Genomic DNA, 19,157 nt, shown 5'->3' on the forward strand with positions numbered 1-19,157 from the left:
AACTGCCAAGACTAGGATGAGACAGAAACAACTTCCAAAGAGAAGACAACTTGGTCTGACTTTGCCACCTACAGACTGCCTCCTCACTCCCATGCATGATACCTGGTTTAAGAAACCAAAGAATGCAAACCAAAGTCACAGCCACCTGAAATGAAGCTTGCTGTGTGACCACGGTTCGAATCGTTCACGTTGTATGTCTTCATATCTAGCATTTACAACTGGCTTCTCCTTCAGATAAACATAAAATGATTAAAATAGTTTGAGTAATGCTTTACGAAAGATTTCTTGTTTACTGACATTTAGCAATGACTAATGATTGCTAATAAGACAAACTGTGCCCATTTAGGTATTGTACTGTTAGGGGTAGTGGTTAGCCCTTGGCTTCTAAAAGCAGGGATGCCTCCTGAGCAGAACAGCTTCTAGCCCCTGGTAAGGTAACAAAGTTGAGGTAGCTAACCTTGGCCAAGATATTCTTGCTTTGTCTTTGTATTTGCTCTGTAACCTTAGAAGTTAAAGTGCTTTCCTTGACACTTTTACACCACCACAAAACAGATTCACATAATATAAAGGGATACATAAAAACATGAAAACTTTATTTATTACTATATATTACTGATTGGGGTGTATAGGATTGTATTCAAACCCAAAGCACTTGAGATACTGCATTTTATTACCAAAAGGGTCTCTAAAGTGAAACAAGCATTTTGTGAACATGCAGCAGTTTATCTAAACTTTGTTCTGATGAAGACAATCTTGGGTGGGCAATATAAAAAATAGTGACGTGCCATGAATATGCTGTGAGTTTGCATAGGTAGCTACTACCTTGGAAACCTTCCTTTACCCTTCCATGCCAACATTATACAAAAGAAACAAGGTCAATGGACCAATATACTGCATATTATTATAGTGGAAAGAACTGAAAATAAGAACAACAAGGCATTTTCCCATTAACATTCTAGTTTCCAGAGCAAGAATTCCATTCAGACCTTTGTAGCTCATAATATGCAAGCATGAAATTCAACAAATATACTTCAGGAACCTTTTGACTTGACTTGGGCATTAAGAGCTTACAGTTTATGCCAATACTGTCTGGCTGGAAGCTAAAACAAGCTTTACACTATCATCTTCTGGCCAGGCAGTACAGCAGCACATTCTAATTAGGCACACTTCTTGACAACTCAAAAGCCTCTTCTGCTATGCTCACATTGCTCACGTCACTTACCTGATGGTGAACTGATCCACAGTTGTTGTGCTGCCTACACCAATACCAAATCGAACAACATCTCCCTGTCTGACTGGACTAGGTGGTACTTGAACCAAAATGTTTTCATCCAGCCTTAGCTCTGTAAACTTGGGACTTTCTTTGGTGTGAAAAAGATAGACGGAGCCAATCCTTTGCATGGAGGGCAGAGTTTCATCTTGCCCAGGATGAATGGCATTGCCTTTGCGGGGATCCTCCATAGCACAATCATTGGTACCATCCAAAGGTTGGACTGTGTAATACAGCTGCACACTGGTACCTTCCCATTGTTCTGCAGTTTTTTTGCGTCCAGGCACCACTAAGGGTGGCCCAAACCAAGCTGGAAGTAGTTCTAGCTCAGTGACACACAATCCAGGATTACCTTGCAGCCTACAGCTTGTTCTGACCTCCTGTGTTTCTCGAAATGCATATACATTAATGCATGGTAGCTTGTCAGGAACATCACTGTTACTCCAACTCTTTCCAGCAAGGTAAAACAATATTTGAACTCTGGGCCGGACAAAGTATACCTTGTCATCAACAATATGAGCTCTGATTTTCCAGTTAAAGGTTAGTTGACTTGAGTCCCCCAGAAGTCTTTGGGATGACTGGAGCATCTCCAGAGGAACAGAGGCTTCTACTGAAATGTTATTATAACTAGAATTGACAATTGGGACACTTTGTGCCAAGTGGATGAAAAAGGGTTCTGTCCGGGACTGCAAACTTGAATTTTTCATCAGCTCCTGGCCTGCCTCTTTCAGGAAGAATGAAGAGTCTGCATTCTGGATTTGGTAGGTAACAGGAAGGTAGGTTGGAAGTGAGGAAAACCTTTGCTGATTGTCTGCAATGGACTTGCTTTCGACACCTGTAGGTTGGGAAAAAAAATAAAATAAAATAAATAAATAAATAAAATCTGACATTCATTGCTCTGCGATACGCTTCTAACAAACATAAAAGCAACTGCTGTTAAAATATTTGTAAATAATAATCTTTATCATCATAACACTTTCAAACAATATGCTATCAACATTTGATAAGATTATCCAGTGAAAGAGATATTAGTTCTATTGTTTTTTTTATGAACTATAAGGTGATTAAAAGTAGTTCCTATTGAAGGATCGAAGTCTACAGCATAGGCCATCGGCCAACACAGTTCCATGATCTCTGAACAATGTTATCCACAATCAACTGAATGATTCTGTGGTTTTAGAAGCGTATTTAATGGGTAGGGTGGATTGAACAACTCTTCTCACTTTGCTGAAAAAAAATGATCAGTTTTCGAAATCTACTGCTTGAGGTGCCAAATGTCTGGAACATGTGGGACTTATGTAGGGTGTTGAGTTTCCATGTTGCAGTTTGTTTCCAATTTCTGCTGTCATCATGAAACATACTGCAATTGCCTCAAAGTTCTATTTGGAAGGTATGCTTCTGAGTGCCTACAGAACAGTAGGTGTTACCAGCCCTACTATATGTGATCAGCACTTTTAAATGTAAATTTCATCTACCGAGGTGTGCTTTACCACGGGCCTCCTGTCAGTATAGGTACAGTATTTTGACATTGCTGGCTATACAATAAATGATTAAGATATCAGAATGCACATGACGTGTCAGGTAAGCCTTTTTCTTGTAGTCCTGAAATATATTTATAAAAATATTTTTGTCATAGGATAGTTGACGAATGCTCTGTATCTGTGAATTACATTAAAAGCACAGGCAAAAGAATTTAGGTTATAAACTACAGTTACATTTGTGGGAGGAACAAACAGGAAGGTTTACTGTTGCTTAACAGTAAATAACTACTACAAGCGACTTTTATGCCAGGAATGAAAATAGCCTTAAGGCGAATATGAGTCCAAGAATAAATAAATAGCAACAACACTCACAACTAATTGTGACACTGAGATCAGGCTTATTTAACCCTCAGGCAGTGTTACTTAGAATCTCAGTCATTTGAGGCAGCATCCCAGCTAATGAGGTCAATGGGCATGTTTAGAAAAACCTCTGCACTTCGCTCCCCATTGAAAGAAACAAAATAATCTAAAGGGATTAGCAAAAATAATTAAACAAGGCTACGCTCATACTTCCAGATTGGTTGCTGTATCAGACAGTCGCCTGCATGTTAAAATCTCTCCAGAGCTGTACTGTTCCAAAGACACAGTCTGTTCCATCTCAATAAAACTATGGCATCCAGGGATATAGAAAAAAGAGAACCCTCACCTGTTTATAGACAATCAACTGGCAAGGTTAGCGTGCATCATTAACGTGTGTAAACTGACTACCTACATGCTATATGCAGGAAGCACCAACCATGCATTGCCACCCTAGTCCACTGAGAAATAGCTTTTCAATGTTTTGGTAAGTGCATTTTCTGGGAATTTATGAACATTTAAACTCTTTGATTTGTCTCAAATATTATTTAAATTACAATTATACTCTTTGTTTAGAATATTAGATTGCACTACTTTATATTTTTGTAAATGTTGTTAATGGAACACTTTCTTTTGCAATACTTCATCCTAAGCTTAAGAAATAAATATGCAATTGATGTCATTTAATAAATAATTCCTAAAAACATTACTGCCACAGTAAAACATATACAGTAGCTCTTATGACATATGTTATCAGGATGCTAACATAAAAAATTCTGAGCATGTTTACAAAGAATATTTTATCCAAATTTTACTTTGTTCTCCTTTACTAGCTTTATAAACCACAGTAAGTCCCATGCTTAACAACTGAGTAATATCATCAATTTCCATCAAATTTACCTTCAACATCATCCTCATCCCATCTGGACAGCTTTGAAATGGAATGACCCAGAATGTAGTTGGCACTTCAACACACTGAGGCGTCTAAAATGTACCAGAGGCTCAGCACGCCTTCTTAACAACAACATTAATAAATTCTCACCAAATTCTAAAGCAGTTTTGAACAGTCCCTCTAATGGAAAATGTATTTCTTTTACATTTTAAATGGAACTGGGTAACTTTTTTTCCATTGTGCTATACTGGATGAATTAATTCATTTTTCTTTCAGTTGATGTAGTGGGAAATGTAGTAAAATATCACAATAGATTTTTCACTAGGCAATATTATCCTGTTCAGTAATATTATGAATATTAGGTGTATCTGGAGTACTACTAACTTAATACTTAATACTAACTAAATACACATTGTTTACCAAGTACACATAACCAAACTTGGTGCCACATTTTGATAACACAGTTCAAGATGGCTATGTGTTGTGATATATGGCCGGCTGTTCATCCCGGCCAATACCCCCAGGCCGCCAGGTGGAGCCCTCCCTGCAGCATGGAGGTGCTCCGAATGCCAGCAGGGAATGCTTGACAATGCAGTTTTTATCCTCAGCCCTGTTGGATACCTTGGGGCCCGCTATAGGAAGGAATAAAGATTATTTTCCCTACGCCCCTGAAGTACGTCCGAGTCACATGGACAAGAGGAATGATGTGCTTCCGGGGTGGAGAAAAAAGGATTTTTATCTGACCCGGAAATGTTCCTAGTCACATGGACAGAGAGGGCAAAACACTTCCAGGTCAAGGACTATAAAAGGATTGTGGGAAATCCCAGACGTCGAGCTGAGCTGGGTGGAAGGGTGGCAACGCATCTGGGAGTGGAGGATTGTATTGATTATTGAGTATTGGATTGTGAATTTATGAATATTGTGGAGTGGAGGGTGCTTTGTGCACTTAATTGTCCAAATAAAACGAATTATTGGACTTTTACCTGGTGTCTGGACTCAAGTCTGAGGGTTCAAGAGGACGACAGCGCCCTCTATCTGTCACAGTGTGTAGTAAGATGATTTATGATAAATATGTGTATAGTACAACAATTAGTTAATTTACTGATAAGGAGAGTATTTACTTATTTATTTAAATAGTTAAGTAAATATTTTAGTACTTACTTTATTTATTTAAAATTGTAATTGAAAGGTCACTTTCCCGGTGCAACCTCAAATCATTGGAGAACTGTTTATAAGAAAGAGGCAGAGCTTAGAAATGCTGCATATGTATACAGTATAAATTGCCAACCAGTATATAGTTTTCACCACCACTAATTTTAGCAAAATTTCTGACATTCATGCAGGTGGTGCAGTGGTAGCACTACTACCTCACAGTATCCCAGGTCCTCCCTCTGTGGTAGCGCTTTGAGCAGTGAGAAAAAAGCTATATAAATGTAATGAATTACTATTATGATTATTTCCATATAATTGAACGAATGAGCTTCTGGTGGAATATCTCTCTATTATATAAAAAAATCCTGGGACCAGATAAAGACTTTTTCAGAGAGATAATTTAAAGTCCCACGAGATGTAGTGCAAAGAGATTTAACCACACCCACGGTCCACTCACCTCTCATTCGTGTGAATGCTATTGTCAGACACAGTTACTGTGCAATCTATTCATTTCCTTCGATGCAGTTCTTTTCTGAACAATAATTGTATACGTTCTACATGAAATGTCAACGACTAAGTGAAGAAGAAAGGGCAGTGCATCAAAAAGAGGTCCAAAAGCGTTGGAGAGAAAAGAATTCAAAAAAGAACAATAATAATCTAAGTGCAAAATCGTAAAAAATAAGGAAAGTTTTAATCAGCCCGGACAAAGTGGAAGTGGAAACCTAACAGGTTCAAGCAGGGGCGGAAATAAAAGGCAAAGAGTAGAAGACCAAGTAGAACGTCATAAAGAGGTTAAAAAATGTTGGCACGATACATATGCAGGGCAAGTTAGAGATTCTAAAAGTACTAAAATTCGAAAGTCTCAAAAAACTGACAGTAAAGATCGCATTAGAGCTAACAAATGGAAATTATTACTCGTGAAATAACGGAACAGTGAAAAGAGATCAAATATATGGACATAGGTGATATGAAATAAGTATGTAGATATTGTTTGGCTTTAAAGTTTAAGTATGAGACTTGTAGATTGTCTAATTCGTGTTGCCATCAGGGAAAAATGTGTTATTTGGTGAAAGTGAAATCCACATACACTATAAGCAAATTATACAAATCTACAATAATCTGTGCACATCATTCAATGCTCAAAACGTAGACTTAAACGATTCAAGACCATACACTATGAGAATCTGGGGTCCCGCAACAATTAAAGCTACTACAAGTTTAATTTCAAACAAACCACAATTCCGGTCAGGTTTATATTTATGATCTTGGACAAGCGATGCAACATAGACTCGAAAGAGTTAAACGATCAGACGTATTAGAAATTCTACAGTCAATAATGGAAACAAATCCATGCGTCCAAAAGTATCGCACTTTACACGAAATTTATCTGAAAAATCCAGACAAAGAAGTTTTCTTGGATTTCTATATGAATCTGAAAGATCACGCTCACATATATAATAAACCAACATGTGACGAATTGTCAGCGATAATAGTTTCGAAAGACAGAGGTATCAAAGACAGAGCTGATATTCATGTTTGTCCAAAAGCAAAGCACGATTCCTTGCAATCGGAAGATCCGGGAAATGACTAGTGCGTAGGGCCTGCACAGGGGTTGGCGAGCAAAGCGAGCAGGGGGCAGAGCCCCCTAATATTTAAGATGCAAATGTTCTAAGGATGGAAATGTATGATCAGTATACAAATTTCCAAAGTTTCCAGTGCAGAACTTTTTCTATTTATTAAATACTTTGCACATTAGGAAAAAAAAAAGGTTTTGGAAAAAACATCATGGGGGCAATTAAGAGTAGCATCGCAGATGTAAAATGTCTTCTACTCTGGTGCCATGCTTGGAGAGAGTGTTGAAGCACTGGATATCTGTTACATTGATTGTAATTAGTAATAGGAAGCACATAGTACTTGGCATTTAAAGAAATTGAACAGGATTTCTTTTCCCTAGCTAACCAAACCAGTACAGTTTCAGTCTCTAAATTTGTTTATTCGGTAGCCCATAGTACAATTGGTAGTTAGGTAATACCATGCTTCCCTCTGCTTTAGTACACTGTTGTAATGTTTTTTTGTTTGGAAATTCTTTGTGCTACAAATATTATTACATTTGTATCTAATTATTTTAAAGGAATATATAAATATCATATTTAGTGCAATAAGCAGCACATGGAAGGAGATAACAGCTGCCTTGACCTTCTGTATTGCAAAACACACTTTCACCTACGTACATTGTGCCCTAAAATGACTTGTACTTTGCCAGTGGTCAGAAAACTGCACCAATCATTAATTTACAAAAAACCAACAAGTCTGCACATCGTAAGCCCTCATCTGTCCATTTCACACTATTTCCACGCTGCATTGAAACATCATTAGTGGTAATAAAAACAGCAACCTAAATAGTTTTCTTTTGTGTGAATTATTACACTTTCAGGTATCAGCTTTGTGGTAAACTGTATCACTAACAATTTATTTTCAGTTTGATTTTGTATTTTTTGTTCAGCAATTGAATTGATCTTCCTAATTACACTAATCTATAATAATAAAAGGCAAAGCCCTCACTGACTGACTGACTGACTGACTCACTCACTCACTCACTCACTGACTGACTGACTCACTCATCACTAATTCTCCAACTTCCCGTGTAGGTGGAAGGCTGAAATTTGGCAGGCTCATTCCTTACAGCTTACTTACAAAAGTTAGGCAGGTTTCATTTCGAAATTCAAAGCGTAATGGTCATAACTGGAACATATTTTTTGTCCATACACTGTAATGGAGGAGGCGGAGTCACGTATCGCGTCATCACGCCTCCTACGTAATCACGTGAACTAAAAACAAGGAAGAGATTTACAGCACGAGTCACACGCGGGAACGAAGGTAAATGACGTTAATTTTTGACTGTCTTTTAATACTGTGTAAGCATACATATTAACACATGTGCAATTAAACGTGTGCATTTACGGGGTGATTTCTCAGGCTTAAAAGCTCACCTTTTATCAAACGCGGGAAGAAAGGTAACTGACGTTGTTCACTGTCTTTTAATACTGTGTAACCATACATATTAACACATGTCCAATTAAACGTGTGCATTTACGGGGTGATTTCTCAGGCTTAAAAGCTCGCCTTTTACTAAAAAGGTAAATGCAAAACTATTTTCAATCAGTTTATTGAAACGCTCCCGTTAAGGATTGCAATAACATATTCGCAAGATAAAAGAACTAAGTAGGGGGAAATGGAGGAACAGCCGCAAACAGCGAAGAGCAAAAAATTAATTAAACAATTGAGAACGGAGCGAGTTAAGCATACAAGCATGTTCATAAGGGAAACAAAGCACGGTGTAAAACGTAAGTTTAAATTAAGTTTATAGAAACGCTCCCGCTGCGGATTGCGATAACATATTCGCGAGATAAAAGTTTAATGAGAAGACACGACGTATAAACGAACCACACGCCGTGGCGCAACGTTAGGGGCAACAGTTTCAACCATTCTATGATCTGCTTCTCGCAACTGAAAGACGGCACATGGCGGATGTTAGCCGACTTGCTGACCGCAACATTAGGGGCTTCAACTATGGCGCTGACGCCACATCTCAGTGCCAACACTTTGCAGACTGTACTTAAAAGACACGCCCTCCTCACTGGACAGTTAAAAACACCAATCAAACTAACGATGACATCAAGTATTACCCAATCAAAAGTAGGAAAGGAGGCATCTTCATAAAATGCGTGTGGGATGATTTGCATGAGACGCTGCTTTAAAAAAAAAATGATAAAAAAAATACGGGATAAATCCCGTCCAGTATTGATTCAAAACGGGACGCGCAATTTCATTCTCAAACGCGGCACGATTCCGTATTTTAAAGGACGGGTGGCAACCCTACACTGGCAGGTAACCACCCATACAATCAGATTGTGATTCAGACTAGGAATGCAATGAATGTAATTACCCCGATCTACATACAAGGCGAAAGTCTTGCAACATTCAAAGATGATGGTTTGGGATAAGTACACCATACAACATAAAAGAGCTTATGAAGCCTTGAACCGAAAAAAGCAAGATCTCAGAGATCGTAAAAAAAAAAATAGGAGGTAATGTCGTTTTACTCGCTGTACATTTTACTCAAACATTACCAGTTATTCCACGAGGGAGACCAGCAGATGAACTCAACGCGTGTTTAAAATCCATGCTTCTCCCACGCTCGGTTATATGTCGCGTGTTTTCGGGTAGGTGCACCAAAAAATGTATACATTTAAGCATGTAATGGGCAAACAAAAAATGAGGTATACCCGAAGGCACTGCAGTAGTACTTAATGTAACTTTACTTCTTAAATGTTAATGTTTTACTGTTTAATAATTTATACGCTTCTTATATGTTGTTCAAATTCTTTTATCAAAATACCACTGACAGCGCAATGCACGATAACATGGAGTGAATACACCATACGCATCCGCCCACGGCTGCCCTGCTCTGCGCAGATAGGAGTTGATTCTACAATAAAATAAAATAAACATAAAAAGAGTAAAACAATCATCACCCATAAAGCGGATAGTAGACGTGACGTACTATATGTGTACCACATTTCAAGTGTATAGGTGAAACGGTTTGCGAGCTACAGGTCATTTAAAATCCTGGACAGACACACAAATTGCCACGGTAGCAAATTACAGAAGAAGATTTTACTGTTTAATAATTTATATTTATATGAAAAGTGCTTCTTATATATTACTTCATATTCTCATATGATAATGATGTTAATGTTTATATTGATTTCTGTGTTATTAAAACTGCATGTATGTGTGTATATGTATATATATATATATATATATATATATATACACTAGCAAAATACCCGCGCTTCGCAGCAGAGAAGTAGTGTGTTAAAGAGGTTATCAAAAAAAAAGGAAACATTTTAAAAATAACGTAACATGATTGTCAATGAAAGCCCGTTTCAGTCAGTAAGTCTTATGTGTGTGTTTATGTATGTGTGTATATATATGTAGATGTGTATATGTAGATATGTATATATATGTATATGTATATAAATGTTTATGTGTGTGTGTATATTATATATATAATATATATATATATATATATATATATATAAAAGACAGCAACAGTTATAACAATGACAACACAATTACATTGACAATCATGTTACGTTATTTTTAAAATGTTTCCTTTTTTTTTCATAACCTCTTTAACACACTACTTCTCCGCTGCGAAGCGCGGGTATTTTGCTAGTTACAGATATTCAACAAATGGTGCATTAATTTTGCATTAAGATTATCAGAGAAAGTCAAATGTATGACCACATTACTTTTTTGAGCAAAAGTTAGAAATAGGGTAATAAAATATGAATTAATGAAATAAAAATCTGTGTGATTTTATAATGCCAAAAATAAATAATGACATGTCTCTTCTTTGTTTATTGAGATTGAAAGTGAAAGGACTTGGCGAGGTTTGTTGGGCTGAATGGTCTGCTCTCATCCAAATTGTTCTAATGCTAGTGTTCTGCTCAGAATTTCAAGAGCCCCATACAGATTCTTCTTGGGTGCATCTTCATTTCTACATTCCTAAACCTTCTGACCCACACTGCAGTAATGTATATGATGCATGTAAAATGTATATTTTTGTTTCATTAAATACATGGTGCCCTGTGCAGCTGAATGAGTTTACTTTTGCTCCTGACAATAATGTATTCATGTGTATTAAACTGGTTCTTTAAGGAATAACCAAGATTCAGTGATCACATTCATTAAATAACCTTAGAGCAGAACTATTGCATTAAGATATGTCTAGGTTTTGTGGAGAAAAGCTAAATAATAACTGAACCTTGCTGACCCATGTCCAAAAATATCAGGATCTCTCTCTTGACATAAACGTACATTTTAAATGCTTCATTTGAAAAATGTGTTTTATCCGCTTCTTTTACAACAGCCGAATGGCAGCCACCGAGCTGTGCAGTCAACAACTGTATTCTTGGCGGAAGAAATATGCATGTAGTCTTAAAACGGCCAACGAGAACCTAATAGGCTTTATGGAGTTATTAAGCATGTACTATCAGGTAAAGAAAATTCTCAGGCAACACTTTCAGATACACGATCCATCTTTAAAGTCATGTTGTTGCACATGAAATATGTATGTTACTCATATATGTTACAAATAAATAAACAATATGATTGATTTACTTTGAGATGCAACACAGCTGGGTCTTGCAACAAAACATTAATCCAAAAAAGAGTGGCTAAAAAGAAACGTACAGTTTTGAAATCCAAATCCAGACCCAAACCTCTTTTAGATGTTAGAACAGTTCATGTACAAAAACACAGAAATGTTTGAGCAGTTCGTCCAAGTAACTATAAGTTAGACAGAGTCTTTACATAGTATGAAAAAAGTTAAACTGGAAACACCAAGCTTGATTTTTCTTACTGATTAAATGTTCCCTTAAGAAAAAATGTTACAGAAAAAGTATCAGTGTGACATTAGCAGAGGTACTGGTGGAATGCTGATCCTGGTAACAAAGGGACATTGCAGAAAGCCATGCAAGCAGCAAAGGCAAAGAAAACAGCAATGAAGAGATACAGTAGGGCTGAGGTGAAGCGTGGAAGAATAAAAAAATAACTCAAGCAGTGCATTTTCTGAATAATGGGCTTCACTTCTATAGAGGCACAAAAATGTGAAATGAGAAAGAAGGAAATTGAGGAAAACTAGTCAATCAAAGAAATGGAAATTAATCCAGTGGTGGTATAGGCTGTTTTTAAATGCTGCTTATAATAAATGGCCAAATATTTTTCAAAACTTTGGTCTGGTTTCCATTAGCATTAAATATCTCATTAACAATTACAAAATTGACAATATTTCTGAAGAGTGAAGCTAAATACAGAGGTGCAGCTTTTGAATTAAATTAAATCTCGAAATAAAACTGGTACCACAATAAAATAACAAAACACTTCCTGTTAATAAGGAAATATGAACATACTAGCCAACCCGCGGCGTAGCATACGCCACATAATTATTTATTGATGGGTGAACACTTCCTGAACGACAGAGTTGTCCAAATGGGGTGGGTTTGAGGATACGACTGTGAGTGAATGAAAAGATGGAACTCTGGAGAGAGCAACATACAGTCCGTGACTGAAAACTGGGTTTGGCAGATACAGGCATATCGTTTTGAAAGTGTGTCCCTGTGCCTTATTAATTGTCATTGCAAAGGCCAATCTAACAGGAAATTGTCTGCGTGTAAAAGTAAAAGGCAAATTTGAATCTGATGGGGTCAGGGATATCCAGGGAATATGGACAGTTTGTGAGGTAGGAGTGGCGATAGTTTTACACTCCAGTACATAGCGGTGAATGCTGGTAACAGTCCGTCTAGTGCCATCACAGAGACTTCTTGCTGGCATGAGGTTTCTGAGAAGCATGACGACTGAACCTATTTTAATTTTGAGTTTATGCAGAGGCATGCCAGTGGGAGTAAGACTGTTATGAAATTCTTCGGGGAATGAAACTTGATCTGTGGGATCGTCTGTGACGATGGAGGCAACGCTGGTGAAAGTTACTTTGTCAGTAGGGATAAGTTTCAGTACTTGTTCATTAAGGTGTAGCGAGTCTTCGTTGGTGACGCTTAATATAGCTTGCGTACTGAGTTGTTCCAGAGTCACAGTTGAGAAGTCGATGTCACCATATAGTTGTTGAACAGGATCAGAAATAAAAGGAAAACAATGTGAAGGTAATGGACGTGGGAGGAGTGTTAGAGTTGGCGGGCGGGGCTTTGTCGTGCGTGTCCCATGACGCGGGTGAAGGGTTAGAGTTGGCGGGTGGGACTCTGTCTTGCGTGCATGCGTACCCCATGGTCGGGTGACTTGGTGGATTATATATAGAAAAGCAGCCGGAACCGAAAAGAACAATGAAAAGTCAACATGGCTCAGAGGTGCACGCGGACTGTAGCAGAGACAAAAGCGACTGAGGCGGTGTTTGGTGAGGTGTTGCACGCTGGCACATAAGCAGGCAGTGTGCATGCCTCAAGAGCGAGGGTGGACGCGGAAGGAGGGTTAGAGTTGGCGGGCGGGGCTCTGTCGTGCATATCACATGGTCTTAGAGTTGGTGGGCGTGGCTCTGTCTTGCATCTTGCCTGCCATGGTCGGCTGCCTTAGTGAATTATATATATATATATAGATGTTTCCATGGAAAAGGTTAGTCAAACTTGTACAAATTTCTGCTGTCAATTGAATATTTCCAGAACAACCTGCATCTCACCTCATATTATTACTCTTCTTCAAACAAAAATACTAATTTCCCAAGAAGATAGAATCACAAAAGATGTGTCACTGCAAAAGCAGTGTTTCCCCAATTAATAAATGACACAAGCATCCCTTCATTTTGAAAATAACTAAATTAATTATATGTAAGCTCTAATCTTTTTATTATTTAAATTTTCAAAAATCAGGTTCACTGATATAAATGTAAATGGCCAGCAACACACTACAAGTGACCGTTTTATTAGATACACCATACAGCAAGTGGGTCCTCAGTTTACCCGCATAACATAAATAATTCATAACAGCATGAATTAAAAGCCTCTAAAGCGTGAGAAAGGGGTGTAGGCCTGCGCTGAATCCTATGTGTTCCACTGATGTTGCCTATTCGATGATAACCAGATAGGTTGTTCCATGAAACTGGCTGATAAATACCAGTTAGACCTTTTATACACAGGCACTCAACTCCAGGGTTACCTCGGATACCATTTTCTCTAACAACATTTAAGTCTTCACCGATCTGCTGCCAAAAAATCATTTATAATAATTTAATCTTGGACTCTGTCGCTAGTCTGTTAAAAAGGCATAGCTAATTTCTAGTTATCTTAAAAAGTGATTGCCAAAAAAAAAGATGTCCAAGACAGACGATGTAAGCAATCAAACACCAATACAGCCTCTGATCTGACAACTGTCAATAAAAAGAAAATATCAATTTGGCACAAGAAAAATCTACTGAAGTTCTATAAAAAATAACAATAAGAGCAGGACTGTTGGAGCAAACTGTATTAAATCTGCTATTATGGATAATTAAATATCACTTTGAATTTACTATGAGCAACAACGTGCAATATGAAAACACTGTGCTGAAAGAATTACAGCTAGATTTGCTATTTTACTTTGTCCCCCATTTGATATTCATAGGAACTGGACAGTACGTGTTTGATTATTTAAGTAAAATGGTACAAGTCAAAGCCATATATTAATGGATACAAATAATGTCCCATCTGTTCTAGCCATGTCAGCTAGCCAAATTCTGCTGACAGCTGTTTAGGAAGCCCTCAGCAGTTTCATCTGCCTTCAAATATGGTTTCCGGCTGATTGAGTATTGGCCCTACACATAATGAAGCTTGAAAATTCCCACAGAGCTCACTCAATGGGCCAATAATGTCACATAATGACAAACACAGCAGTCCCTAAGGGGTGCTGCTTCATATAAGGTGGGAACAAAGCCATTTATTTTTATTATAAATTACTGTGTAATCCCTAGACATACGTTAGTCAGTTACAAAACCTCATAATCATAAATCTTGGGAGCTGGATGTGACTCTGTCCTCTTTATCCTTACCCTTTTTGGTACCAATCATTTTCTCTTCAGTGTAACAATTTGCATTGTGTAATACAACCCACTGTTTTCTGCCAAGGATCATGGGAAACTATGGATATACAGGTATACTGCATGCAAAGAGGCTGTACACACATCATCATACAAATAATGACCATGAACGTATGCAGAGTTATTCACATTAATCTGTAAAAACTACATAGTGTTAAAAATCAAAATACATACAGAAGAAACAAACCTTTGCACTCATAACACACTGCAACACTTAACTACCAAGGAGAAGGGCTGAGAAGAACACATGCTAATGAATGAAAGTCTCAGTGTTTCACAGTCAGACATGTAAAAATGCAAGCAACAGTGAACCCTTCTTTAATTCATATATCCCTTTCACAGAAACCATGTTCACAAAATTCTTTGCAAAGCAATAAACAAAAAACACTATTATATAAAAAAAAATACAGAATATAGCAGTATTTCAAATATGCAAATCAAAATGGTACAAATCCTTTCCCTTCCATCACGAAGACAAAAGTTATAGAACTCATGACCTTATTAACACCTTAGGGATTGAATAGCATTTCTTTATTTAACTTTCCCTTATTCTGTGCTCCTACAGCTCAAGTACCTCTGTCTTACACCTTAGTGAAATATTCCACTAAAAGAATAGTGCAGTTCGGGCTCCACTGTGTTGTATATCTTCTATCAATGGCAGCTAGTGGCAGGGTACTCCATCTGCAAATGCAAGAAAGCAGCCTGCCCTGTTACTCACGTTGAAATCAATATACTATAAACAGCCATCACTTTTGATTTTTAACTTCAGTAACTTAATACATCACATTGATATGAATAAGATACAGATCAATTAATGTTACAAACTCAAGAATCCGACTTAAGGATGGAAGATGGATTAAGATTCTTCGAACTCAACACAATAAAACAAAAAGTGAGCAGTAGAATGTAAGATATAACAACAGAATTTTTTGTGAGAGACTGTTGTCCCATGAGGTCACTCAGACAAATGCCATTAAAGTATGTGCATCTAAAACTGAGCAACAAATAAGGAAAGATTTTTTTCCCCCATTATGATATGAATGTAGAGTTTTCCCAAAACATATGATCTATTGGGGCGAAAGCCTGATGACATTCTTTACAATTCAGATCTCGGATATGTTTTGGATAATCTTAGTCACAATAGCACATGTACATTTGTTAGCTCAATTACATCATGTTTTGCAAATATTGATGCTGAGAGTAACTTTTCAAAGCACATGTTCCATTCATTTCCTGAAAATGTAATTCAATGGTCCCTATCCCAGTGTTACATCAGATCATCTAGGAGTGAATATCAGCAAATGCTGCCTGTATCTTCATTGTTAACTATACATATAAATGGAAGGTTATGAAAGTTGGGTGGGTTTCTTTTAATAAAGATCCTACCTATCACATAGTAAAAGTAGCAAGGTCTTTAAATATAACATATTTTGAAAAAGTGATGAAGCACCAGATTAGTGGTTATTTGGCAATAATTTGTAATGGCACATTTATAATGTTCTGTATTTATACTTCTTATTACACTTTTAACATTCATTACAAACATGTTTTAACCTTAGTTCTGAGATCATCTTGAGAAATACTGACATAACAAATATTTGACACGTGTAGGTGGCACATGGGATGGACAGGCATCCTGACAAGGAGACAGGGAGGCCCCAAGGAGACAGAAAGGCATCCCAACCAAGAGAGGCAAGGATGTCGTACCCGGACAAGGCTTCCCTAATGGATGGGTGGACATCCCAGCCAGTACAGAAGGTGGTTCCTTATCTGGGCAGGCATCCCCAGATGAATGGACAGGCATCCTGACCAGACATACAGTATGTGTAGCACCATCCCCGGCCAGGATAGAAGAGGAGGACAGGGAAAGACTGTTTCTAGGGGGTGTTTATTTCCCCCAGTCACTTGGTGGCAGCGGCCCTTAATATTGGCATCCATTCAGGAATTGTAGTCCAGCAGCACTGTCCTGCTGGGATCCGTGGGTGCTGCAAGAGGGCACTGCAGACAAATGTACTCCCTGTTATGTGGGATTTCCCTTTGACCGAGAAGTACTTCCAACAGGTAACAGCCCTGAGTGAGTCAGAGCTGGTAGGAGGGTGAGCAACACTCAACTGGAGGAGAGCAATGCAATGCAGTGCAGTGCAGTGAGGAGAGCTGTTTGGAGGAGAGATAACTTGTGCTTTGGTGCTTTTTGTGAGGTATTTGTGTAATAAACACCCACTTATCTGAACTCTGGACTGTCTTGGTATGTTTGTGTTGGGGTTTGGGGCTCTCGGGCACCCTCAAGCTTTCACACACTGCAAAGAGGAAATAACTGAATAAATCCCAATAGGGATGCCAAATATTTTGGTAAACCACAGAATAAATAGGTAAGAAGCATGGTCTAAATAACGCAAATTGATAGTGACTCACCCTTGCTGTCACTCTAACTGTGCTGTGAGCTCCAGACCTTTGGCTCCCATTACTGTACTCATCTTCCAGTCTATTTAGACAGTGAAGCAGCCAGCCAGCCCAGCAAACATCAGAGTTCATTGTGAAGGTATGTGTCCCAGTATTTAAACCCTAATTTACAGCAGGACTCTTCCACTTAAAGGATGTACTGAAACAGGTTTTCATTAGCTCCAGGGAGCTGTCATGAAAACAAGTTTTATAATAATTAAATATCTACACTGCCTCTCCCGCAAGCACAAGATAAAACATCCAAATTCTGTGCAATTTGTATCATAAAAAGGAAATGATAAATAAAAATAGTTGTATGCTGCTGGCTAAATATCAGCAGGTTTCTCTAATCACTGACATTTTTTAGTTTGTTTCTTTAAGCCAAGGTTCCATCTTTGTCTCCCCTAAACAGTAACAGCAATTTCTTTCTCTAGTTAATAAGCTTCATTTTCAGTGCATCCAGGAGATCACTGATGAGTATACATACACTTATTTATAATACTGTCTTCATGGGGACTTCACACAGCTTGTCTTTGCTTTTACCTATGATTGCTATTTCACAAAGGCCACAGTATCATATTTGGACCCAGTGAGGAAAAGAGACCACAAAAGAATGGAGATGTCGTAAGAAACATGTACACAAATTCGGAATAAATGACTAAACCTGGGCTAACTGAATTGTCTCAGAGAAGAATCCATAAAAATCAAAATTAATGTAAAGCACAAGAAACAATGCAAGACTAATTTCAAAGATGAGCAGAAATTCAAATCAACACGGACAGTTGACTAATGGAGGTTATTGAATGCGTAATGACATCTCCTCCTCTAGCTGATAAGAATCATACTAAAGATTCATCATCAGGGTTCATGACCCACAATATATGACATACAGATACTGTAAAGGATGGAGACTAGAATTCCAATCCTAAACAGGACTGACAGAACTCAATTTCCACAATCTATGTTTCAAATCTAAGTGTCTTCAAACTGCTTGGATTTATATAAACCTCTTTGAATTACAGCAATGTGACTTACATATTTTCACTTGCACAAGAACAAGATTTTTCGTGCAATTTAAAATTCACACAAACCTTATTTTCTAGGCTCCGAGTATATTCCAGAAGCCTCAGATTGCAAAGTAAAGACAGAGAAAATTCTGGAATTCAATTCATTACTGCCTATCCATAAAATCAAAGCATCATTGCTTTCTATCATGTTCTCCTAACTGCAATAATTTCATTTTGTAACTTGAGGTGATCTAGGCATAGATATAACTGAGGGGTTTCCTTCATGAGTATACAGTAGACCCCCGCGAAGTCACGGTTCAGGGTTCGCGGACTCGTTCATTCGTGAATTTTTTCTTAGAACCTAACTATTAATTGTTAACGGAAAGCACAAATATCCTCCGCAATTTTTTATGGATTTTTTCGTGGCAATACTGTGCTGTAGAGAGAACAGGAAGCAACCCCTGAGGGAAATGCAGTTTGGGATGGTGAAAGTAGCCAATCCGAGAGCGTTCTTCATTTCTCCTTGCTGATGACTGACTGCTGCTTTGTGACGCGTCTCTAGGTGAGTGGGTTTACTACCACGGTTTGGGATGGTGAAAGTAGCCAATCCGAGACCGTTATTAATTTCTCCTTGCTAATGATTGACTGCTGCTTTGTGACACGTCCCCAGCTGAGTGTCCTCGTGTTTTCCATTTTGTTATTGTTTTGTTATTTTTAAACGCACATGATGTCGTCAAACCGCTCTGCACCTTCTAAGGCTTTTGGAACTGAGCCTAAGCGCCAGAAGAAGTTTAAAACACTCCAGGAGAAGGTTGATTTGCTCCGGGAACTAAAAAGTTATGCTGCAGTTAAGTAGCATGCCACTATGGCATTAATGAAAGCACCGTATGCTACATAATGAAGAACGAAGCAG

General features: G+C 37.9%; 2 protein-coding genes across 3 annotated transcripts in view; both read right to left on the reverse strand.

Annotated features, from left to right (window-relative positions):
• Window positions 1-19,157, reverse strand: part of ypel1 (yippee-like 1) — a 1,016,165-nt gene that overhangs the window by 476,828 nt on the left and 520,180 nt on the right. The window lies entirely within an intron of this gene.
• The window catches only part of si:dkey-215k6.1 (transmembrane protein 132C), a 410,128-nt gene that overhangs the window by 288,757 nt on the left and 102,214 nt on the right, over window positions 1-19,157 (reverse strand). For both annotated transcript variants that reach the window (XM_028823992.2, XM_028823994.2), the window contains exon 2: window positions 1,223-2,105. In XM_028823992.2, the coding sequence (XP_028679825.1) occupies window positions 1,223-2,105 (883 nt within the window). The remainder of the gene's footprint in view (window positions 1-1,222; window positions 2,106-19,157) is intronic.

The sequence above is a fragment of the Erpetoichthys calabaricus genome, chromosome 18 (genome assembly GCF_900747795.2).
Source record: "Erpetoichthys calabaricus chromosome 18, fErpCal1.3, whole genome shotgun sequence".
NCBI lineage: Eukaryota > Metazoa > Chordata > Cladistia > Polypteriformes > Polypteridae > Erpetoichthys > Erpetoichthys calabaricus.